Source organism: Carcharhinus amblyrhynchos, chromosome 4, assembly GCF_965287045.1.
Source record: "Carcharhinus amblyrhynchos chromosome 4, sCarAmb.v2.hapA, whole genome shotgun sequence".
Classification (NCBI taxonomy): domain Eukaryota; kingdom Metazoa; phylum Chordata; class Chondrichthyes; order Carcharhiniformes; family Carcharhinidae; genus Carcharhinus; species Carcharhinus amblyrhynchos.
The window spans coordinates 12,009,140-12,034,587 of NC_137327.1; the positions used below are offsets into that span (position 1 = coordinate 12,009,140).

At 41.4% G+C, this 25,448-nt stretch overlaps 1 protein-coding gene across 2 annotated transcripts; it reads left to right on the forward strand.

The window, feature by feature from the left end:
* The first annotated feature begins 762 nt into the window (after window positions 1–762).
* atmin (ATM interactor) lies at window positions 763–23,674 on the forward strand. Of its 2 annotated transcripts, none has more exons than XM_080186712.1 (4): window positions 763–789; window positions 9,830–9,958; window positions 11,983–12,182; window positions 16,516–23,674. In XM_080186712.1, the coding sequence occupies exons 3-4, from the start codon at window positions 11,989–11,991 to the stop codon at window positions 18,326–18,328; spliced, it is 2,007 nt and encodes a 668-aa protein (XP_080042838.1). In that variant the 5' UTR covers window positions 763–789; window positions 9,830–9,958; window positions 11,983–11,988; the 3' UTR covers window positions 18,329–23,674. The 2 variants fall into 2 exon arrangements, with proteins under 2 accessions (XP_080042838.1, XP_080042837.1); XM_080186711.1 differs by lacking the exon at window positions 763–789 and adding an exon at window positions 4,398–4,663.
* The last annotated feature ends 1,774 nt before the right edge of the window (window positions 23,675–25,448 follow it).

Consider the following 25,448-nt stretch of genomic DNA (forward strand, 5'->3'; position numbering starts at 1 on the left):
ACAATAAAATACTCCAGTGTTTTCTATTTGGATTCAGAAAGTCAGGTATGTTGTACAACTTGCTTTTAGATTCCATTTTTCACTCCCTGCTACACAGCCACTGCTCCCACTCCACACTTCAGCATTGCAAAGGAATTGTTTTGTTCACAGTATCCTGATTTGTGTTCTCCAGAAGAATGTGCAGAAGTTTGAATCAATTCAAATTGCGATGATAATCAAATATTTAACTTTAGACATTGGGACTCCAAATCCCTGTGAGCTTGGGCCAACACATATACCCAACCAGGAAATGGCTATACATGCATGGTATATACCTTTTTTAGACTGGAAACCAACCCTGCACACTGTGCTGAGTAAAAGAAGTTAAATGGTGTGAAAAAGTGGTCAAGTAACCTGATAACATTGTACTGAAAGTGTCCTAGGGAGCAAGTCACAGGAGGGTGACAAAAGTTCTAAAAGAAATTCCCAAACAGGGACAAAGATAAGGAACTGGAAGACGTCCCAGTAGTCATGTTAAAAGAAGGAAACAGATCATTAGGCTCAGAATGGAAGAGAGTTGTGAGGAGCAGACTTAGAGACAGGTTTGAGGGAAGTGCTGAAAATCTGAGGAGACAGCCAATGATTGAGGACTCTACCGCAGACCTTTTGTAGCACTGGTGTCCTGCCAAGGATCTGAAATTGTGCTTTGAAGATGAAGTTTCAGTGTACTTGGAGATCCAGAAGAAAGGAATTGGGTGTCCCATTGTTGCAGCTATCTGAATCGGAGTGACATTTGGAGAGAATCCCAAGGTGAGTTCTTCAAATGTGGAGATTAAAACCTCATGAGAAAGATAAAGTTTCAGTAAGACCGGTTGGCTCAATGTGACAAATATCTGGGTGTGTCCATGGTATCTGCTTTGATCACAACTTTGGAGTGTGGTGTGTGACCACAAGTCACCTGTTAATCCGCATACCTCATCCCCTGGATATTATCAGTATAAGATAGATATTGTAAATGGTTTTATCTTTCTAAATTTGTATATGCCTGTAAAGATTTTGCTGAGGTGATGGAATAATGAATACCTTCATCTTGTGTTTGTATTGAGATTTTCCTGATCTTTGTGCCTGGTGAAATATACTTCATTTTTCTTGTAAATTTGTTCAGTAACTCTCCTCCAAAAGTTTCTCAAAAAAAGTGTTAGGGTCTATTGAACCAGGTTTCACTTTAGAATCTGACTTGTCCAGTGTTAACATCAGTTGGGATTGTAACAAAATAGAAATGGAGTTTTGGAAGAAATGAGAGTAAAAGAACAAATTTTTAAAATTATAAATAACTTAATAGTTGTAAATGCAAACTAAAGAGTTTGGAACAGTAGCTTTGTAGTGAATTGTGTCAGTTAATAAACATCTTTGTTTACTCAAAAATTTATTTTTTATTATTTGCATCGGAAACAAATATTATTGACATCAATTGGGGTCTCCTGAATCACTGAGTGATATTTTGTGTTCCCCACTGGTGAGTGAAGGCAGAGGATGCTCAGGAGTGTCACAGTCGTTAGCACTGCTACCTCACAGCACCAGGGACCCAGGTTCAATTCCAGCCTCAGGTCACTGTCTGCGTGGAGTCTGCACGTTCTCCCCGTATCTACATGGGTTTCTTCCGGATGCTCCAGTTTCCTCCCACTGTCCAAAGATGTGTGGGTTAGGTTGATTGGCAATGCTAAATTGACCCTAATGTCAGGGGGTTAGCAGGTTAAATATGTGGAGTTACAGGAATAGGGCCTGGGTGGGATTGTGGTTGGTGCACATTGGATGGGCTGAATGACCTCCTTCTGCACTGTAGGGATCCCCTGATAAAATCCAGCAGGTGGCCTTCCCACCATCTACCTGCCTGCCCCTGAACTGGTTGATGTCTTATGGGGGCTGAGGGAATGTTGGGCAGGATGCCCGTTCTTTTGAAACAATAAACAGTTTCCATGTACTGTTGGCAGTTCTGCTCTGCCTCAAATTACCTTAACATTTTATTGCTTTACAAAAATGAGGGAGGATCAGCTGTCAGTTCTGAACATATGGTCTAAAATGAAAAAACTTAAATATAAGTAGATCTCTCACAAATGAGGTTTGAAAGAAACCATAAATTAAAGTCAGATTTAATGGAGGATGCAATAACAATATTAAATTTTAAAATTTTCCAGTTCCTAAATGTCAATTCAGATTTTCCGTTAACCCAGATTTGGTGTTCATTTGTTTCACTTCAATTATTTAATTTTCTGTAAATGTAATTGTTTTCTAAAATATTTTAAGGTGTTTACATTTGGGACATACACGTTTCAGTGTTATTTGTGCCTGTGTAGGGTGAGAGCAGAGGTTCAACATGGGATGGGATAGGCTTGTGCTTTGTAATAGAACCATTGAACACCTCGGGTGTTCAAGGAGTTCTAATTGGAGTGGAGTTCTAGACAGGCAGTCCAGATTCATCCACTTTTAAAATATATATATATTTAACTGGTTAAACATCATTAAGCTCATCTGTAAATGGAATGGAATAACATTTAAAAGTCCACAGAACATGAATTTGCATAAACTACCAGGTGTCAGTGTTGGCTCAGTGATGAAATTCTCCTCTGAGTCAGAGTTGTAGATTCAAGTGTCAATGCAGAGACCTGAGCACCAAATCTAGGCTAACACCAGCTCTCTTAGCTGAGAAATTAAAGCAAATAGGATATCAGTGATCCCATGTCAGTATTTTGAGGAAATTATTCTCATTTATTTCTCTCACCCAACATAGCTGAAAGTAGATTATCCCTTTGCTGATTGCGGAACTTTGCTATATGTAAATTGGTGACCCTATTTTCCTGAATCACAGTAATAACGACATTTTAAAAGTGCTTCATTAGATTCAAAGCACTTTGGGACATTGAGGCTTTGAAAGGTGCTGAATAGATGAAAATTCTTTTAAAAACTGTAGTCTCTGTGGGTCTTTGTGCATGTCTGCAGTCACTATCCTTTAAGGGTTGGGTTTTGTGAGTAGATTTTAGGGGAGGCAATGACCTAATGGTATTGCTGAACCATTAATCTAGAAACCCAGTTAATGCTCAGGGAACCTGGGTTTGCATCCTGCCGTGGCAGATGGTGGAATTTGAATTCAAAAAAAATCTGGAATTCATCTAATAATGATCACAAAACCATTGACAATTGTCGGAAAAACCTATCTGGTTCACGAATGTCCTTTCGGGAAGGAAATCTGCCATTCTTACCTGGTCTGGCCTGCATGTGACTCCAGAACCATTAGCAGTGTGGTTGTCTCTCAACTGCTGTCTGAATTTAAAAGAAAATTTGTGGGATGTGGGTGTTGCTGGCCGGCCAGCATATATTGCCCCTCTGTAGTTACTCTTGTGAAAGTGATAGTGAGCTGCCTTCTTGAAACACTACAGTCCACGTGCTGTAAGTGTGTATTTATTTGTGTCACAAATTAGTTTACATTAACACTGCAATGAAGTTATTGTGAAAATCCCCTAGTCACCACACTCCCCTGCCCGTTCAGGTACACTGAGGGAGAATTTAGCATGGCCAATGCACTTAACCAGCATGTCTTTTGGACTGTGGGAGGAAACTGGAGCAGCTGGAGGAAACCCATGCAGATACAGGGAGAACGTGCAAACGCTGCACAGTCAGTAGTCCAAGCACAAATCGAAACCTGGCCCTGTGAGGCAGCAGTGCTAACTACTGTGGAATTCCAGGATTTTGACCCAGCAGCTGTGAAGGAACTGCAATATAGATCTAAGTCAGGGTGGTGAATGGAAGGTAACTTGCGGGTGGTGGTGTTCCCAAGTATCTGCTGCCCTTGTCCTTCTAGATGGAACAGGTCATGGGCTTGGAAGGTGGTGTCTATGGATCTTTGGTGAAATGGCCTAGCAAGCCACTTAGTTTCAAGAGTGACTAGGGATGGGCAATAAATTCTGGCCAGCCAGTGACACCCATGTCCCATGAATGAATATTTTTAAAAAAGGATTTGGAGCAAGGGTGATGAATTCGAAGCAAGGCTTGGTTGGAATAATAAACTTTGGGAAACAATTGATTCTTCCAAATTGAATTTACAAATATACATAGATATAAATCTGTTTTTGAATAGATGATATTTAAGTTAACATCAGCAATGTTTTTAAATCTCTGACCCAAAGTGGGTTCAATCTCAGAGTAATGGTTAAAGATGACATTATTACATAAGGTCAGAGACAAAGCGGACCTGATGGGGCGGATCAATAAGAGAGGTGTGATTGACGTGACAATTAGCCAATAGCGGAGGGCGTTGGGTTGAGGGGCGGGACGTGTGCTGGTGCTGAGCCAATAGGACCGGCCGGGGGCGGGTCCCGGGTTCGATTGACGGCGGCAGCGCCGCCTGTGTGGGAGCAGCAAGATGGCGGCGTGTGCAGTGGGAGGGCGAGAGAGGGAGAGGCCGCCTCCGGACAATGGCCAGAGGCCGCACACGCTGCCCCATCCAACCGCCACTGACGCCGCCGCCGTTAGCGGCCAAGCCCCGAGCTGCCAGATCATTAGGCCGTCGGTGAGTGAGCTGAGCCGGGAGGTGAGGACCAATATCTTGTGCACGGTGAAGGGCTGCGGCAAAATCCTGCCCAACCGGCCGGCCCTCGGCATGCACCTGGTCAAATCGCACAGGGTGCAGGTAGGTGCTCAAAACCCCCTGTTATCTACCCCACTGTCTACCCCCCCCCCCCAGCCCACTGTCTACCCCCACCCCCGCAACCCTCCGTACACTGCCCTGCCCTCTGTCTTCTCTCAATAGCCCCCCTTTTCCTTTCTTCCCCCAGCGCCCCCCCCCTCCCCCCGTCCTGCCCACATCTCCCACTACGCTTCTTCTTCCACCCCCAAGTTGTTTATTTCCAGATCCTGGGTTTTCCTGCACCCTTTTCTCAGAAAGCTGCTGTCTCCCTGTTGTGTTTCGCATTTTGTTTATTATCACGGTTATGATCAAGTTTCTTAATTTTGTGTAGCAGCTTTATTCTTAAAAGTGCACTTCAGAAGAAACTAGATAACCATCTGAGGGAGACAGGATTGGAAAGATCTGTAACTGCGACACTCTATTCTCCACCCTATCCTCCCCTCGTCCCCTATGTACTCTATGAGCAGTGTGCTTTGTATAGCTTGCAAGAAGCAATACTTTTCATTGCATACATGGATAAATAAAACCAGCATCCCAGGTTCAGTGTCCAGTCAGTGCTGAGGCAGTTGTAAGAGTGTGCCAGTTTGTTAGTGTGTACGTAGACTGGGGCGGGGAGGGGGGAGTGATCAGTCCCGAAACAATGTCATCAGTATTAAAAACCGAAATTCTTGGGGGCGCGGGGGGCGGGGGAAGAAATCAGCCGATCTGGCAGCATCTGCACAGAGAAACAGAGTTAACATTTCTCGTTGATATGACTTTTCAACAGAACTGTATTCAGATATTCAGTGATCTCTACTGAAGGGTGTGAATACGTGGTGAGCACTGGTTTAGCATTGGCTCTGATGATCTGCCGAAGGAATGAGCTGCTGTGCTCACTGTTTGAAGCTGAAAAGTGACTGTTCGTGTGAACTACTGAAACGTTGCTCATAGCAATGGGACTGGACCTGAGAAAATGAGAAGTTGAAAAACAGCTTAAAATTGGACGAAGATTTCCTTACTATATTTGAGCAGAATATGTGGCTATTTAATACACATTATTTTTGTCTGCTGAGTCCCCTCCCCTGCAGTGCTGGAAATGAGGCTTTGTGGATGCTTGGCACCATCTGGTATTTCACCCAAGTCAGTCATTATTTATCTGAGACAGAGTATTAGCAGCTTCTTCAAGCTTGTGCTACTCTGAACTGACTGCAGTAATACTTCTGATAGACCGCTTTTGTTCGTGGCGGGATACATGACCTTTCTGATTTTTCTCAACCCGAATAAAGGAACGGTGATATGAGTTGTAGCTTCTGTTTTGAAGTTGGAATCTCCCTTATCCTCATGACTCGGTTATTTTCTGATTAAAGTGGAGTTGCTGAGGAAAAACTGAAGGCGTGTGCGCTGCATAATTCTTAGAACCCCTACAGTGCAGGAGGAGGCTATTCGACCTATCGAATTTGCACCGACTCTGACAGAGCATCTTACCCAGGCCCATCCCTGTAACCGCATGTATTTACCCCACAAATCTTCCTAACCTATACATTGAAGCACTAAGGGGCAAGTTAGCACATCTAACCTCCACATGTTTTGACTGTGGGAGGCAATCGGAATGCCCGGAGGAGTCCAACGCAATGTGGGTAAAATGTGCAAATTCCACACGGACAGTGACCTAAGCCGGGAATTGAACCCAGGTCCCTGGTGTTATGAGGCAGCGGTGCTAATCACTGTGCCACCCAGCTGTGCCCTAGGCTCTTGCAAGCAGACTGAAAGGGCCCTCATATCGTCCAAATAAGAACACCTCCAACAATGCAGCATTCCCTCAGTACTGCCCTGGAGGGTCAATCTTCTGTGCTCAAGTCCTAGAGTGAGACTTGAACGTAAAACCTCAGCAAGAAGCACACTACCAGCTGTGCAACGATTGGAAGATAAAACACGAATGAAATTATATACAGCTTCAAAAATAGTGGCAAGTTGATTGGAAAGGAATTAGTTATGTAATTATTTTGCATATAAATTGATCAATCATTTCACATCGTGACGACACCACCGAAGTAGGTCGGATTTCAAACAATGACGAGACAGTACAGGAATGAGATAGAGAATCTGGTGAACTGGTGCGGCAACAATAATCTCTCCCTCAGTGTCAGCAAAACAAAGGAGATTGTCATCGATTTCGGGAAGCATAAAGGAGAACATGTCCCTGTCTACATCAATGGGGACGAAGTAGAAGAAAGTTTCGAGAGCTTCAAGATTTTAGGTGTCCAGATCAACAACCACTCCTGGTCCCCCCCCCATGCTGACATTGTAGAGCCCACCAATGCCTCTACTTTCTCAGATGACTAAGGAAAGTTGGCATGTCAACTATGACTTTCTCTCCAACTTTTACAGATGCATCATAGAAAGCATTCTTCCTGGTTGTATCACAGCTTGGTATGGCTCCTGCTGTATCCAAGACTGCAAGGAACCACAAAAGATCATGAATGTAGCGCAATCCATTACACAAACTAGCCTCCCATTCAATGACTGCCTACGCTTCCCACTGCTTCGGCAAAACAGCCAGCATAATTAAGGACCCCACACACCCTGGACATTCTCTCTCCCACATTCCTCCTTCAGAAAAAGATAAAGTCTGAGGTCACCATACTGACCAACTCGAGAACAGCTTCTTCCCTGCTGCTGTCAGACATTTGAATGGGCCTACCTTGCATTAAGTTGACCTTTCTTTATACCCTAGCTATGACTGTAACTATATACTGCACTCTATCGTTTCCTTCTCTATGAATGGTATGTTTTGTCTGTACAGCACGCAAGAAACAATACTTTTTGCTATGTTACTACATGTGACAATACATTAAATCAAAATATGATGGTGTGGTATGAAGATGATGGACATTGATGCTGACAATTGGGAGACAGTCACTGATGGGCATGGTTAACTGGAAAGGCCTTAGAAGAGATGCGCAAACACAAAAATCTAAGCTGACCCAGAAGAGGGCACAGAGAAAACAGAGGCCAGTCCTGCACCTTTCAGCCTACTGCCTTTCTCTGTCAAAGTCAGGCTCCTGAACCAAGCCTGGTTAATTGATCACCGTAGCAAAGCTATTATCTTATGAGACTGAAGGCTGCCAATGAATGTGTGACTTTGGAATGCTCTTTGTCTTAGAAGGTGGTAGAAGTGGGGCCAATGAATGTTTTTAAGGTAATGGTAGGTATGTTGGGCAAGGGAATCAGATTATTGGGGATCGATGGGAATGTGGACTTAATGCAAACGGATCAGCTATGATATTGAATGGTGTAGCAGGCTTGAGGGGTCAAATGGTTTTCGTCTGCTCCTAGTTCAGATGTTGCCATTTTAACTGACTCAAGGGAAGATCGTACTGACTGGATAGGAAGGTTAATGCCTTAGTTTTTTTTTACAAGAGGAGTTTCTTTCCAATTTCTGACCCAATTTAGTGGATATTACTTCAAACTTTGTGATAGCTTCAAGGGAATGTTCACCAATTCCAGGATTTCTAATGTGCAGCCAATAGTAATTCAACAGATGACTGGCACCTCTTACATTCTTAAATATTCCAAGTCATTTCTGGAAATTTCCTCATGAGCATATTTTAGCTTTGAGAGCTTGGTGTTATTTTGTTGAATGCGTTTCAAATAAATGAAATACATCTTCTCAAACATGAAAAATCTTGAGTTAAACAATGATAAAAAAAGTGTGTTGAAGTCTTTAATGGCTTTCCCTATGTGTATGAGTTATATATGCTTCAATTTAGCAGCCTGTTGGAATTTTTTTTTAAGTTGGCATCTTAAACGAGTTCTTTATAGTATTAAAAATGGGTAGAATTGCTGCGATTTGACTCTAATTATAGTTCAAATTGAGCAATTGTGCCATTATTTTGTTTTTTTAAATCATATTTCCTTTTTCAAATTAAAAGTCTAATTTTATTTCATGAAATAAAACATTGTGAATTAAAACATGGAATTAATCAAAAGTTGATTTGTTGACCAGCCCACATTTGGGAATTTTTGAGTTAGATGATTGTGGGCTTCACATAAAGATGTGAAGTGATGGGTTCCAAGAGTTGATTTTTTTTTTTGCGGGATGTGGGCATTGCAGCCAAGGCCAGCATTTGTTGTCCACCCGAAGTTGAGTGGCTTGCTGGACCATTTCAGAAGGCAGTTAAAAGTCGCTACTGTCACTTGCAGTCCAGACCAGGTAAGGATGACGGATTTCCTTCACCACCAATGATCATTTCATGGTCACCGTTCCAGATTTTGTTAAATGAATTTTAATTTGATGAGTTAGTGGGATTTGAACCTCTGTCCCCAGAGGATTAACCTGGGCCTCAGGATTACTATTCCAGTAGTATTACCATTATGCCATCATTGAAAGTTATGAAAGGGTATATACTTGAGCAGAGGGGAATCATTCTTCAGTTGAATAATTGTGCTGTACGTGGGAATGGATGGTGATGTGCTTTCATTTTCCAGCAACCTGCGCCTTCCTGGCTAGGGAAGGCGGGTGGTGGTGTTGGGGTGGGCATGGGGTAATGGTGTGTTGTGATGATCTGATTTTAAAGTTTTCATTTGCTGGCCTATATCTTGCTCTGTGGAAATATTGAGATGAGCAGGGTACAAGTGTTTTGAGTGTCTTATGGATGCAGGATGTGTATGGCTCCAAGGGATTGGTTTTCTTTAGGTTTGTGGTGCATATTTGCCTTACTGTAGAAAATGCATGATTTTGGGATTAGTTAACAATGTCCTGTTGGATGAAGTTGAATTTGTCTGTTGGCTGCTGTAAGACTAGATGGATCCTGAGCCTAACATAAGAGAGGATCTATTTGTGGTGATTAGAATTTCCCAGGGGACAATCACGTTTTAATAATTGTGTGCAATAATGTGAAACAGTTCAATGTGTGAATCAAATACATGCTTTAAATAGATTGAAGTTAAAACACAGTTTGCATTCTGATCCAGGGACAGTGATATTTTACATGCTTCATTGTGCAATACATTCGTTCCACCAATGGCTCTTCTTTCATATGCCCAGTATTGAGAGAAATCTTCCTTTGCCTGCGCAGAAGAGCAACAATGTGGCTTGTGTTACAGTGGCCTGTGGCCCTGACTCAAAATGTATGGAGAGAGATTTCAGTCAGTAGTTGCATTTTATTTATTGACATTTTTTAATTGCAGGACTGCAGCATTAATCCAACTGTTAGGAAAGATCTGAAGTCTTCTGTTCAGAAACTTTATTGCTGCCCCATTGAAGGTTGTCCAAGAGGACCGAACAGACCATTTTCCCAGTTTGCTCTTGTTAAGCAGGTAAGCCCACTAACCTGCAATCCCACTTGTTCACATAGCATATTGTGCAATTAACACATGATTCATAGTGTCTGGGTTGAATTTGTAGACAGGCAGTTGCTTTTAATGCAGTTAGGTCATTATAGATGGTGTTCTTTCCATGCCAATGTTTATGCCTCAAACAAATAAAATGTAATCTGGTCACTGTCACGTTGCTGAATTTGGGAGCTGGATGCAAATTGTTTGCTTTTCTGTGTCCTTCCTACGTTGCCATAGTGACTACACTTCAGAAGATTGTTTCACCGGCCAGAGATTATTTGTGGCCTTAGTTGCAGTTTCAATGGGTTTCCCCATGTGAATGGGTTCGTGAATCAGGTTAGCTTCCACATGGGAGGTATATGTGAGGCTCTGAGCATTTGGTGTTTTCTTCTCACCTTTAAACTTATGGTGAATAAAATTTCATGAGATGTTTTCAGCCACGTAATCACTTTCGCATTGTAACAGTGCAGATCACTGATCCTGGAATCTTGTATTGTAATTTTATGCTCCGGGTGGGTGTTGTGTGATGTTAGTGTACCTTTAAGAAGTGTTCTTTTTCATTAATGTATTCTGCTGGTCATCTGAAAGTACGATCTTGCCTTGGAGGCGGAGGGGGGGCGGCGGCGGGTGGTGTGTGTGTGTGGCATCTGCTGTTGGTGGCTTGCCTAGGGTCCCTGGTGCTTTGGGAAGCTGTTCTGACTTCAAACTGTTCTGAGTCTATCCAGAGAACTGCAGACTTCACCTAAAGGTCTCAAGTCCAGTATCATGTGAGCATTAGCCTTTGCTGTGTTAACTCTAAGGGATTTTTGTCTATGGGATTGGTTTGATTGGAGCACGTTAAATGTATTTGTTAAGGGTTATACATTTATAGTGTTTGTTTTTGTTAACTATACTCTTAAATAAACTTTGATAAAAACTATCTCTTGGGTCATTTGAATCATACCTGAAGTGGAACATAACACGCTTATCTGAGCCAAATTCAAAATACAAAACTTATGACCCAGGCGGGCTCCATAAAACACTCTGGAGTTTCTGACCTGAACTATAACATAAAGAACAAGGCAGTGTTGTACATTGTTTTGGGAAATTCACTCTTGGGCTTACGGTGAACTTGGGACTGCTGAATAATATTAGTCTGGAGATCAAAAAATATTAGATTTTCAACTTCAGGCCAAAGCTTTAAAGACTTTCAGTTCATTAATGTTTAACCATCTTTTGATTGCTCATTGACTGTTGTTACTATTATGGACTGGGGGTGGAGGGACATGAGAAACTTGTGATGTGAAAATAAATTCCCAAAAGCTAGATCATCAACCATCTGAAGTCTTGGAACTAACGCTCAACTTGCCTGAGTGGATCTGATGTTTGTCAGTATATTCGTATACAATTTGCATACAAATACCACTGCTAACATAGTAAAGCATACCAAGGCACTTCAGAAGAATGGTATTAAATAAAATTTTGGACCAAGCCACAAGGATGTATTAGATCAGATACTTAAAAAATTTGTTTAAAGTGTTTTTGAGGAATATTTTAAGAAGAGAGCAAATAGTGTAGCAGTTTGAGATGGCATTTCAGAGTTCATGGTCTAGACAACTGAGAGCAGTCACCAATGATGCTGTGATTAAAATGGGGAATGTACAAGAGGCTACAATTGAAGAGTTGAGAGATCCTGGAGAATTGGAGGAGGTTATGTAAGATGGGGAGTACGGTGGCTATGGAGGGACTAAGAACCACAGATGAGAATTTTAAAATGGAGTTGCTGTAGCCATTGTAGATCAGCGTGCGCAGGTATGATGGCTGAATGAAACAACTTGGTGCAAGTTAAGATATGGCAGCAGAGGTTTGGATGAACTCCAAGTTGATAGAGGAAATGCCAGGGGAGCATTAGAACAGTCAAGTCTGGATATAGCAAAGGTCCTGATGAGGGTTTTCTGCACTAAAGGCTATCCATTCATTTGAGCTGTAGGCTTTAAGTTGCTCTTTGTCCTTTTCTTTTTCTCAAGCACTTTATGAAAATTCATGCTGAAAAGAAATACAAGTGTGACAAATGTAATAACTCGTATGGCACAGAATGGGACTTAAAACGACACGCTGAGGATTGTGGAAGAATCTTTCAGTGCACTTGTGGGTGCCCTTATGCCAGCAGGCCAGCACTGCTGTCTCACATTTACAGAACTGGACATGAAATCCCTGCTGAGCATCGGTGAGTAAATGATCTGCTAAACACCCTCCAGGCAAGCTGAAGTGTTTCTTTACAAAGTTTCTAGTGTGACAAGTCATCAGTTCTGCTTTATCGTGCATCAGGACACATTACTGCAGCCTTTTTTTTAATGTACATATTAATCATTTTTCAGTTGTCTATAAACAAAATACTGAGCCTTGTCTGGCATTTATTTTGTTACATTGTTATCCTTGAGGCTCATTTAATGCATTCACTTTCTGAGCATCCCAGTTGCTACACACCACCTGACTATGCTAAACAGAAAATGCTGGAAAATCTCAGCAGGTCTGACAGCAGCTGTAGAGAGAGAACAGAGCCAATATTTCAAGCCAGGCTGACCCTCCACAGATGCTGTCAGACCTGCTGAGATTTTCCAGCATTTTCAGTTTTTTGTTTCAAATTCCAGCATCTGCAGTATTTTGCCTTTATTGACCAGTGGACTACATGTAGGTGAGCCGTGCCTCAAGTCTGTCTGTACATGCCAAGAACTTGCTTTCACAATATTCCCTACCACATAGATATTTGGGAATCTCTGTGTGTGTCTCTGTCTCTGTGGTTTCCCCCCACCCCATTCCCCCAACAAAAAATAGGCTGGGTTGTCCAAAGAAAGAATGTTGAATCCACTAATGCAAAATGTTGCAGTTTTCTCTATGCATAAAGCTAGACATCCATTACAAAAAAAGCGAATCCTTCTGAACACAAAGATGAGAGGCTATGTACAAATCAGGTGATACTGCATACATAGCAAGATCCCATATGTAAAATAAGACAACCTATTAATAAGCAAGACCACTCAATAATAGTTCTAAGCTTTCAGCCATTTAAAAATTCAAACCCATTTCTCTTGCTGTTTCAGACCTCAGTGTTTTCCCCCCTGCTCCCCCTAGCATGCACGTGTGCGTACACACAGCCCCTTTGACCTGCACTCACTGCTACTCTTCGCTTCCCTGCTACATTTGCAAAGTGAATTAATGTGTAAATGAAATGCTGCTACCAATTAGGATTGAACGTTTCTATTTCACCAGGCCTTCAAACCAGCTTTGTTACTTAATGTAAGAGGTGAGTGAAGAACTTGTGGAGCAGATTGAGTCCATGACCTTGAATAATATTTCCAAATTAAACGATCAATTTCCGTATTAAAATACAATTTTGGTACCCACGTTAGGCACCTGTGGATTAAGAAATTAATAATTCCGTTTATTAAGTTGCAAAAGCTCTTTTCCATAAAATGTGTGATGTGATGGATCATGAAAATAGAACAGTCTTGAGAACGCAGTTGGCTTCAGGGAAACTAATTTCAAGAAAACTGTCATGCAAAAATTTCCACATCTGGAAACCTGTTTACCTGCCTTGGGCAGCTGCTTACTCATTAGCAGAGTGAGAAAATTTCAGAAGAAATCAAAACTTCAAAACCATTTTCCATCGGAACTATTTACTGGCAGCTGTTTTCAGGAGACTGCGCCACAGATTCACCCTTGATAACATAGAATTCTACAGTGTAGAAGGAGGCCATTGAGTCTGCACTGACCATAATCCTACCCAGCCCCTATCCCCATAACCCCATGCGTTTGCCCTAGCTAGTTCCCCTGACACAAAGGGACAATTTAACAGGTCAAACCACCTAACCTGCACATCTTTGGACTGTGGGAGGAAACCGGAGGAAACGCACATAGACATAGGGAGAATGTGCAGACTCCACACAGTCACCCACGCCAGGAATTAAACCCGGGTCCCTGTTGCTATGCAGCAGCAGTGCTTAACCATTGTGCCACTGTGCTGCCCCAGTTGTAATAATCAACAAAGTAAATCTAATCTAAGCAAAGTTGTTAGAGATTCAAAATTGATGGAAAATACTAATAACTATGCTGAATATTTTAAATAGATGTTAGCGAATGTGACTCAGATTACCCTGAACCTCAGTATTGTCTGCTTCCAATGAAGATGTTAGTAATGGAAGTTTGCCTTCCTGGTACAAAGCAGCTTGAATGTCGTCGCAGAAGAAATCTAAAAAGATTGCATATGATTGGACAGCTACTTCCTACACCTATTATGTGACATCCCAAACTTCAACTCTTTCTGTCAGTTATGCTGTAAATTTCTTGATTTCTAACAATGTGCATGGTCTGTTCAGCAACCAAGAAATCTGAATGTTCAGTTTTTCCATTACTGACATGGCAATCCTCACTGTTGTGATTTAGATTTTTTTGTTTGGGAGATGCCTTTTATTTATGTATAGTATAGCCAAATAGTGAGACTTGAAAGAACTACTTTGCTACTGTTATTGACATTTTAAACTGACTGAGCAGCAAGGGACTATTATATAGTGAAGAAATCCATCAATACTGAATTGTTTTTATTCCTTCAGATGCAGGGAGTATGTGAGGTATATGCAGTGACCTGGAACCTGCTGCCCATGAAGATGATGTGGGTGGAGACAATGATGTCAAAAGGAAATTGGATGGGCATTTCAGGGAAATAAACCTATATTCAAATTGGATAGAGCAAGGGAATAGAACTGATTCAATTGGATGGGCCAAATGGTATCCTCCTCTGCTGTACTGGCTCCATGACTTGCTGAATGAATCAATAACTGCTAAAGCTGCATCTGGCCTGCTTGATTTCCATTGTCTTGGAATATACTTCACCCTGCCTTGAAATTTTGACAAATAGTAGCTGATGATGTCTGTATATCATTTCTGTTTTATATGTAAACCTTCTGTCGTGCAGGCAGTAATATGATGCTGATTGCCTTCATTTGCTGCAACTGTTAGTTGAGCCAGTGCACCCACATTTTTGACTGTTGTCGGTGTTCATAAACTATGGTTAGCACTGCTGCCTCACAGTGCCGGAGACCTGGGTTCAATTCCCAGCTTGGGTCACTGTCTGTGCGGAGTTTGCACATTCTCCCCGTGTCTGTGTGGGCTTCCTGCCACAGTCCGAAGACATGCAGATCAGGTGGATTGACCATGGCCCTTAGTATCCAAAGAAATGTAGGTTAGGGGGATTAGCAGGGTAAATACAGGGGGTTCTGGGGAAAGGGCCTGGATGGGATGCTGTGTCGAAGAGTTGGTGCAAACTCGATGGGCTGAATGGCCTCCTTCTGTACTGTAGAAATTTTATGAAGCAATGAGGCAGGGCTAAGTTAAACTTAAGTGACCATTTGAAATTAGTGGGCACATTCAAGGATTGTAAGATGCACATAGACTCATGCATATGGTTTACCCAGAGCTGCCGTAAACCTAGTTTCAGCCACATACTTGTGGCCAGACATTGAATGAAAGCCAGCCACTTCACTGGGAGGCAGTAACACTTGGGGCAGCAGTTTTTCCCAACTGTAGATAATTCCTTGCATTTAACTCGAGATTGAAGACTCAGGAGTAAGTACCCTTTCAATGGCACCATGGAAAGAAATAACAAGCAAAATGCTTGACACTAATGCTACAATTTCATTGTGGCACTCAATTGTTCACTGGTTTCTGCTCACTAGTTTTATTTGTTTCTACTTTGTTTGAGAAATGGCATGGTTGGTGCCATGGTATGGCTGGTATCAGAACAGCAATCTTAGTTATTTTTTACAGACTCCCAAGTTTTAAAATACAAGGCTGAGCTTTGGCATTAAGCCAGTCTCCAGTTTAACTCCAGTATTTTGATCGAGTCTGAATATGGATCTTAGTCACGTTATGGTCTTTTCCTGACAGCACAATCCAGCCCATTTTAGATCACTGTTTCTCATCCGCTTGTTAGAGGTGACATTATTGTATTGTTTTTTGAATTTTGGATGTTAGATTACATGGTGGCACAGTGGTTAGCACTGCTACCTCACAGCGCCTAGGACCTAGGTTCAATTCTTAGGCTTGAGTCACTGTCTCTATGTTCTCCCCACGTCTGTGTGGGTTTCCTCCGGGCGTTCGGTTTCCCCCCTCAGTCCAAAAGGTGTGCTGGTTAGGTGCATTGGCCATGCAAACTTTCTCTCGGTGTACCTGAACAGGTGCCGGAGTGTACTGACTAGGGGATTTTCACAGCAACTTCATTGCAGCGTTAATGTAAGCCTACTTGTGACACTAGTAAATAAACTTTAGGATTAAATTGCAGTGTAAGTTTAATCAAAATGGGAATTTATTTTAATTCTGCACATGGTGCAGATTATTTTTCAATCATTCAGTTGATTTTTTATTTTTAATAAAATATTTTGATTATTTTTAATATCAAAATATTTTATTAATATTAAAAATAAAGCGTTTTACAAGAGCAGTGAACTACTTCATATTTCTCTGATTGAGGTTCTAATGATCTAATTTGCCTATCTGCTATTTAGGGATCCACCACGGAAGAAGAGGAAAAGTGAGTGGTTAAATCAGAATCACTTGAGCCAGGTAACAGAAGAGAAGCAGGAAGTCCAGATGGTCCAAGATCCAACAGAAATGAACAAGAGAACCTGTATCAAAAACCCCTGCGGAGATAAAGGCATTAATCAAACTCCAGCTCCTGCAAAACACATTCAGAAATTGTTATTACCAAAGCCCAAGGTTGCACTTGTTAAACTTCCTGTTATGCACTTCACACACCTACCAGTTCTTTTATCTTCAGGCACTTCCATGGATAATTCTGTAAAGTCTATTGTTGTTGCAGTTGACAATCCAGGATCTATTCTGAGCACAATGCATATTTTGCCCACATCAGTGGGAACTCTGGCATCAACTATGGAAACGAAAGGGTTGAACTTTAAAGGCTCTCTGCCTATCTCCAAAGTGGCTAACGTCATGATGGTTGAGCCAGTCAGCACTGCAGTGCAAGTCAACATGGATTCGGGTTTTGCCAACAATCAAGGATTATCATCGCTTGGGGACCTGGGCCAAAAGAATAAATTTAACTCTATGAATGTTCAGACTGACATATCATACCTTGCACAGAACACAGCACCAGAATCTCTAACTATGTGCTGCTCTACAGAAAACACTGTGTCAGCTTGTGCGCAGACTGATCTTAGTTTCAGTGCTCAAGTGTTGCTACCTGTAAGTGTTCAGACGCAAACATTCGAACCTGATGCCAAAATCACTACGTCCATAAGTGCACAGACAGATTCCTTTGGCCAGTCTTGTTTTCCATTGTGTGGCATTTCTAGGAAAACGCAAACTAGTTTGGTAAATTCTGCCCAGGATAAAAGTTCTACAGTTCAGGCACTAATTAATGCAAATAATCACGAAGACATTTTTGACCATTCTTTAGTTTCCTCCTACAGTGTTTGTAGACAGACTCAAACTACTTTTGCCCTGGATGCCATGGACATGGACCAAAGACATGACGATCTTTTGCAGAACTCTAAGTCAGCTGTTGATTTTCACATTCAATCTACTTTACTTCAACAGAACCTGATGACTGACAATCAAACTCAGACAATTAACCTGTTTAATGACTTGGAAAATATCCTGTCTGAAAGCATAGCTAGTCATTCATTAGAGAACCGTGGTCTTTTATCTGATGCCATCAATGCCTCTGGTGAGAGTATGACAAGCAGTCAGACACAGAATGCGGGTATTGACTTTGATATTGAAGAGTTTTTATCTGCAAGCAACATACAAACACAGACAGAGGAAAATGAATTTGGTGCTTTGCAAACAGAGTCTGCCTTAGAATCACTGGATATTGAGACTCAGACAGATTTCTTGTTTTCCGACCACCCTGTTCATGCATACAATGGCAGGGGACAGTCCAATTATTTAGGCCTAGAAATGTTTGATACGCAGACGCAAACGGACTTCAACTTCTTAATGGACAGCAGTCCACATCTACCTCTAGACAGTATTTTGAAACAGTCCAGCTTCTCCCTCAGTGCAGAGTCTTCTGGCACCAAAACCCAGACTGATGACATGTGTTGCAGAAATAATTTCAGTAATGCCCCAGAGAGCCATGTCCGATTGAACTGCGCTGAAACGCAGACAACCAGCAGCTCCTTTGAAAACCTGGGCAGTCTATTCTTCACGAGCAATGAAACACAGACGGTAATGGATGACTTTCTCCTGGCTGATATGGCATGGAACACAATGGAATCTCACTTCAGCTCGGTTGAGACACAAACATGTGATGAGATCTTTTCCTTATTTCGAAATTCTGGCAAAAGCAGCGACTGATGTGCACGGACTGAAAAGAGCAATTGATTTCAGTATTACTATATTATGGAAAGTGACAAAATTTAATGTAAAGTGATGCTGTTTACCTCCTTTGGCAGTCAACATAGTGGGGGTGGAAGTAAATTTTAGTGGGATGAAAATGGCAATGCAATCAGATGTAAACTCAACTAGTTACTGGGGTTATAGAATTGAGAGCACAGAAACAGGCCATTTGGCCCAACTGCTCTATGCTGCTGTTGATGCTCCAGAGAAGCTTTCCGCTTTCTCCTCCATCTTGCCCTCTCCTACAGGGTATTCCCATTGGCTGGCTTCCTTTTGGGTATCTGCATACTTTTGATGAAAAAGCAACCAAGCTTGATTTGTTTAGGCTTCTACTAATGTTGTACTGAGAATGACTGCCCTGTGTCCCATCTCCCCCATCCAGTTTGCTTTCCAACTGACACCTCCCTCAGATACACTGCTAGTGTTGCTTATTCTATAGAATGATTGCAGAGCCACATTTTAAAAGCAAGGTGGTTAAAAACCTTGATTGTCCACCAATTCACGTTAATATATCATGATTTTATTTTCTTTCCTCCCTGTATCCCTCTTCCCTTGGAAGCTGCTGGTTTCTTTATGGGTTAGAGTTGGATAGACACCAGAGATTTTCTGGTACTTTGTCCAAGGGTACTTGTTCATATATAGCTATATTGGGTAGACAGGCTCTTCTGTAAAAAGCAGCATCATGCTAGGGTTATTAACTCTGATCAGACATATTCCTGATATTTCATTACAACTTCTTCCAAATATCCCATCCAGTCTAACAGAACTTTTTAACTAACACCAATATTGTTACAATGGAAGCATTCAAGTTTTTAATGTTCTTGTGACTATAGATAACTGCAGGATAAATCTGGAGGAGTAGCAACCCTAATCACAGCCTAGCCTAAATCTAGATATGTTGGGCACAGGCACTGACGATTGCTGTCTACTTAACCTAGTGACACTGAGGTTAATAGTAGTACTCCATAATTGTCTGAAAGCTGAGAACAGAAACTGCAGATTGAAATTGGGACCATACTAGTGTGTGTGAGATTCAGCTACTCGGCTTAATGTTTACAGATCGTGGAGCTAAATATTTTTAATATGATGCTGAGAGCTATCATTGAAGAGAAGTGAATGTCCATTGGTGTTCCAACAAACCTGTTGCTTCATGCAGTTCCTGCTGAAGGTTGTTTGTGGCATAAATTGGATTATAGTTACTTAACCTGACCAAAGCTTTCCTGATCTAAGGCATGAACAGGTAAACTTCCTGAAGTGATCATTCTTGGCTCTTGTGCTCTCATTGCTGAATTTGCACATGAACAAGTCGTGGCCCCTTCATTGGTTAAAAGTTTGAAGTATTTCTGTAAAACACATTTTGTCAAACTAATCTGAATTTTTTTTTTCTTGGTTGAGGGCTGGATGTTTCAGTACTGTTTCACTATTTCGCCTGACCATGCGCACTATCTAGTCCACTCGATCAATGCAGTGGCTCACATGAAGCAATCAGGAATGTTGTTGAACTGTTATGTGGACGCCCCCATAAGTTTCAAGAGCAATGAATTCTCAGCTCCGAGGGCCTGACCTTTTATGGTGCCATTGACTCAACTCAGCTAAAGCAGGCTGTAATTAGTCAAAAAATGAGTATCTGGGACAAAATGATGCTGATATTTTTGATCACCCATGCTTCATTCTTCGTGATTTATTTCTTCTAGGTACTTCTGCGTTATTGCAGGCTCAGCCTTGAAATTGGCCTTGTATACCTGTTGGTTGTGATTTTTCTTTTGACCAGCTTATAACATACCCAGTAAGACCTTCATTCTATCCGCGTTACTCTCATCCAAGTACCAAGATAGCTGTTTGGAGAAATGTAGATCATGTTTGTTGGAAACTTGCAGTCTCGGATCCAGGCTTGCAGCCAATGTCAAGAGTATTTCAGTGAATCTGATGGGGTCCCACCCAAACCTTATGCAATTAGTACATGCAGTTGTGTCCTTGCTACATCACCGAATCATTTTTGGAAGATAAGCCTAAGTGAGTCCTCCAGGAGAAAAAGAGAATTTTTTTGTTTGCTACATCTAGTGGCAGAACCTTTTTGCCTGAATCTCAGGAACAATGTTTAATTGTAATCTTCGTATTCCTCAGCTTCTACGTTGTAGATTCCAAACTCCCGGTGGTTGCGCTTGTTTAGAATCTCCTGTTTGTTTTTTTAGGCCTGCTGGTAAGTTGATGGAGTTCGAGTATAACCAAAAGCCTGTGTCTGAGAGCCAGCCTCCATACCCATATTGAGAGATAAACTACTGAATTGCAAGGAACTGCTCTGAGTAGGTTTCCTGAATTGGTGATTCTAAAAAAACAATTGCCAATTTTTTTCATGTTCCATAGGACTTAATGTATATCACAAACTGGGAAAACGATGAGTTGGTCCCACCAAGTGAGGGAAGTTGCAAAGAATTTTGCAAATTACCAGGCCTCATAATGTCAAAGCCCATTTGTAAGTGTAAATGCTGCCTGCACAGACCTGGTTCTGTTTGTCCCATTTGAAATGTAAGAGGTTTCAAGCTTCTGTTTTTGTAAGCAGTGATCAAAATTAACTTGCAAACCACAAACATAATTCCTGTCTTCAGATGTGTTCGGAAACTATAAAATAACTTGCCGGAGTGGAAAAGTAAATCTTCCTCTAAGGCCAAATTTAGTCATTTGAGCTTTAACTTCCATCTGTCTGGTGCAGCCTTTGGGAATGAGACGTAAAAAGCCCTTTCAAGGGGCCAATGCTAATGACTTGGGCATTTGTCTTCCCAGTTGGAAGAATTGGTAAACCACCCAAGGCAGTGTTTCAGATTACACTCTGTTTAAAAGTGCATGGCTCAAATTGGAGTACTAGCCTAACTTCTGAAGCTTCTTTAACTCTTTAATTCATGAGATGTGATGATGTAGCAACTCTCTATTGCACAAAGTCCTGACTTGTATTATTCTGATTGTTTCCTGTATTTTGCTAGCTCTCGAGAGCTCTATCTGGTGGTCGTGTATTCCATTTATTGCACAAATGTGGCACCTACTTGTTCAGACCAAAAACTGGACTGCACACTTACTGGCATTGCCTGTATTAGTGCTACACTGCTGCTTTTCAGTGCTAAGTATAAGTCTGTGTGTTAGCGGTTATATTGCTGTTTATATATTTTTTAAAGTCCAAAAAATCAGCTGTTCCCATACATGACTGACAAGTACACCAGCACATGTCTCTCATAGTTTTGGACTATGTATTTGTGTTTCAAGATTCACTACGCATTTGATGTGCTGCAGTATTTTCAGTAAAATGTCTGTCTCTATGCTGAATTGATGCATAATTTGTTTTCACCAGTAGTTTGATTTCAAAGTAAATGGCAAGCTCCAACATCTGTGACTTCTAGAATTAACTCCCCAGATATTCTTTAACATAGTTCTACTGCTGTAACTAAGCCTACTTAACATTGGTACCAATTTGCTTCAGGTAAAATACTACTCCAGTCAATACCTTTCTAATGCTCCAGTACGCAGGTTTCATGATAGGTTTCTTTTTGCATTGTACTTCGTGCTTGTGTGATAAAGTTTAAAATGTTGTCCCTGCACAGACTGCTTGGCGTTTTTTTTTCCCCCTCCCCCCTCCCAATTCAATTGATCATTGTCACCAATGATTTACTGAAATCCTAGTGTGGCAAATAGTGCAGCTGTGTTAGCATTTTGTTCTCACTTCATTGAAAACATTAGCACTGAATTAAATCCCTTTATTTTCAAGCTATGAGTAGAGCTTGGCACAGTCAAAAGAAACCTTTTGCTCATTGATTGGCCTTTGTTGACAGCTGCAGCAAACACCATAGCATTAACAGGCATTTTGGCGCAGTGTCTATTTGGATTAATTACTGAACTGTAGACTTTCAGGACTTCTATATAACTGAGGAGTATCCTGCATATTTTTATCTAAGCACTATGAATAACTAACTTGCTCTTTCCTCACTAATGCACCTTGTGCACTCTTTTCTAAAATGGGTTGCTTCCAAGTGAGGCTTGATGAATGAAGGAAATGAGTTCATTTGCCTGGTACAGCTTGTGCTCCTTATTCTTAATGCTGACGTACTTCATGTTTTGCACCATTCTCTTAACAGAACTGAACTGTATACCAGACAAGTCGATGGCAGCATTTTTTTGTGGGACACAATTTCAGCATACAGTTCAATTTTTCTCTTTTACTGTGTATACATACACTCGTTAAGTGTTCTTCCATAGCCTTGTATGGGATGTAAAAGGATTATTGGCTTAAGGAGGGCAGTTGTTTGGCTGACAATTGCCAAAGTCCACAATCTTTTTGAGATGAAATAAATGGCATTGTGGCTTTCATTTTTGGTTGGTAGGTGAGCTATGTTACTGAGAATTTTCTTTCAACAAATTTGAGTTTTGGTGTCCTTCAGTGTTTTTTGTGATATGTCACATGGTACTTTTGCCCACCTGGCCCAGGTTTGGTTTGCAGTCTGAATTTGGCACCACTAGTTTTGGTACTCGTGGTCTGGGAGGGTAGAGAAATCAGCCACTGTCCACGCTGCTGATTGCTGCTTGGTGAAGGCAGGATCTGGCTTGGATTATTCAAACACTAAATATCTAAGCTCTCCTATGGATGGACGGGCAACCATCTGGTCAAGTCTGCTGACGTTTGTGGTGTGGGAGTTGGTGCCCTTTGGAGGGGCAGGAACAGAATTAGCACAAAGAAACTGTCACACAGATTGAATTAGTTTTTGATTACTGACATTTCATTAAAATTCCTGTTTTGAGTTGTATTGTGTTTTTTTTTATTCTGCTTCATAAATTTGACACACCTAAACATGAAACTCTGCAGTTCATGAATTTCAGCTGCATGTGTGCAAAACAAAAAAGGGTTTGTGTGACTAAGGTGCGTTTGACAAACACTGCTCCTTCTGCTCTAGACAAAGTGTACTTGCACGCACTTCTGTGGTAACATTTCTCCTTTGGCAGTACATGATAAATTGAGAATCCTGTTTTATTTTGTAAATGTCTCGAATATCATACCAATGCATGTGAACTATTGTGCCAAAAGTGTGTTTTTCTTTTGTGTTGAAATATTTTTTGTCATGTGAGTGAGCATTTCTTTAAGCCGATGCTATAACATGAGATTTATTTTGTTGTACTCCAGTAAGCTGGAATCTTGTGCGTTAATTTATTTTCCCAGTGTATAATATCAGTGGATGTTTTGTGTAAAGCATTAGGATGCTGGTCAAAATTATGCAAAGTTACACAATAAAGATCAGCTCCTTCTCCAACATAAGCAGCACATCTGAATTACTTTTGTTGCCGTAGACCTAATTTACTGTGTTGGATGGTTTGCCATGTAGTTTTGAGTACCACTAATTGAATTTGGTTACAAAGACAACCTCAGATTCCTAAAATGTTTTTAAAAAATCATATTTTGTGTACATGTTACCCATGGTCACTGGAATTGAGACACCTGAAAAAATTTTCCAACAATGCTTTAAACAATTAGAAAAATAGCGTAATTCCTTTATCTGGAATAGCTTTGGAAATGCAGTTCTATGGCTGAGCACATGTTTTTAGAAACGTAACTACATTTTCAAACTGTTAACTGTAGAACTGACCTGGCCAATATATATCCCTTACTCAACACCATAATGATAATCTGTTTCTTTATTAACTGTGGGAGCTTGCTATGTGCAAATTACCTTCCACATTACCTATGTTACAGTGACTACACTTCAAAAAGAAAATGTATGGAAAGTAGAAGGGCCTGCTTTGCCATTTCATTTTGATCATGGTTGATTTATATGAATTCAGTATCCTGATTTCTCCTCTTCCCTGCCGCATATCCCTTTAGTCCCAAGGGCTACATCAAATTTCTTCTTGAAATCATACAACAAAGAATAAAATTACAGCACAGGAACAGGCCTTCGGCCCTCCAAGCCTGCACCTACCATGCTAGTCAACTGAACTAAAACCTCCTACTCTTCTGTGGGCCGTATCCTTCTATTCCCATCCTATTCATGTACTTGTCAAGACGCCCCTTAAAAGTCACTATTGTATCTGCTTTCACAACGTCCCCCAGCAACGAGTTCCAGGCGCCCACCACCCTTTTTGTAAAAAAAAACTGCCTTGTTTTGGCCTCCACGACCTTTGGTGGAAGTGAATTCCACACATTTGCCATCCTCTAGGTGAAGAAATTTCTCATCTCCGTTCTAAATCCTCAAACTATGACCCCTAGTTCTGGACTCGTGCGCCATCGCAATCATTCTTTTTGAATCTACTCTGTATAACCCTGTTAGAATTTTTAAAGTTTCTGTGAGATCCCCTCTCTTCTAAATTCCAGTGAACATAACCCTAACTGATTTAGTCTCTCCTCATATGACAGACGTGACATCCCAGGAATCATAAGAAATAGGAGCAGGAGTAGGCCATCTAGCCCTTTGAGCCTGTCCCGCCATTCAACAAGATCATGGCTGATCTGAAGTGGATCAGTTCCACTTTCCCGCTTTCTCCCCATAACCCTTAATTCCCTTGTCTATCAAAAACCTATCTACCCGTGACTCAAATATATTCAGCGAGGTAGCCTCCACCACTTCAATAGGCAGAGAATTCCAGAGATTCATCACCCTTTAAAGAAGTTCCTCCTCAACTCCAATCTAAACTGTAGTCCCCGCCCCCCCTTATTTTGAGGCTGTGCCCTCTAGTCCTGCTATCCTTTCTAAGCGGGAAGAATCTCTGTACTTCTATCCCATCTATCGCCTTCATAATCTTATATGTTTCTATAAGATCCCCCCCTCTGTCTTCTAAACTCCAATGAGTACAGACCCAGTCTATTCAATCTCTTCTCATCGGCTAATCTCCAGTATCAGCCTAGTGAACCTTCTCTGTACTGCCTCCAAGGCCAATGTATCCTCCTGCAAATGCGGCGACCAAAACTGCACACAGTACTCCAGCTGCAGCCTCACCAGTGCCCTGTACAGTTGCAGCAAAACCTCCCTGCTTTTATATTCAATCCCCCTCGCTATAAAGGCCAACATTCCATTTGCCTTCCTGATCACCTACTGCACCTGCAGAC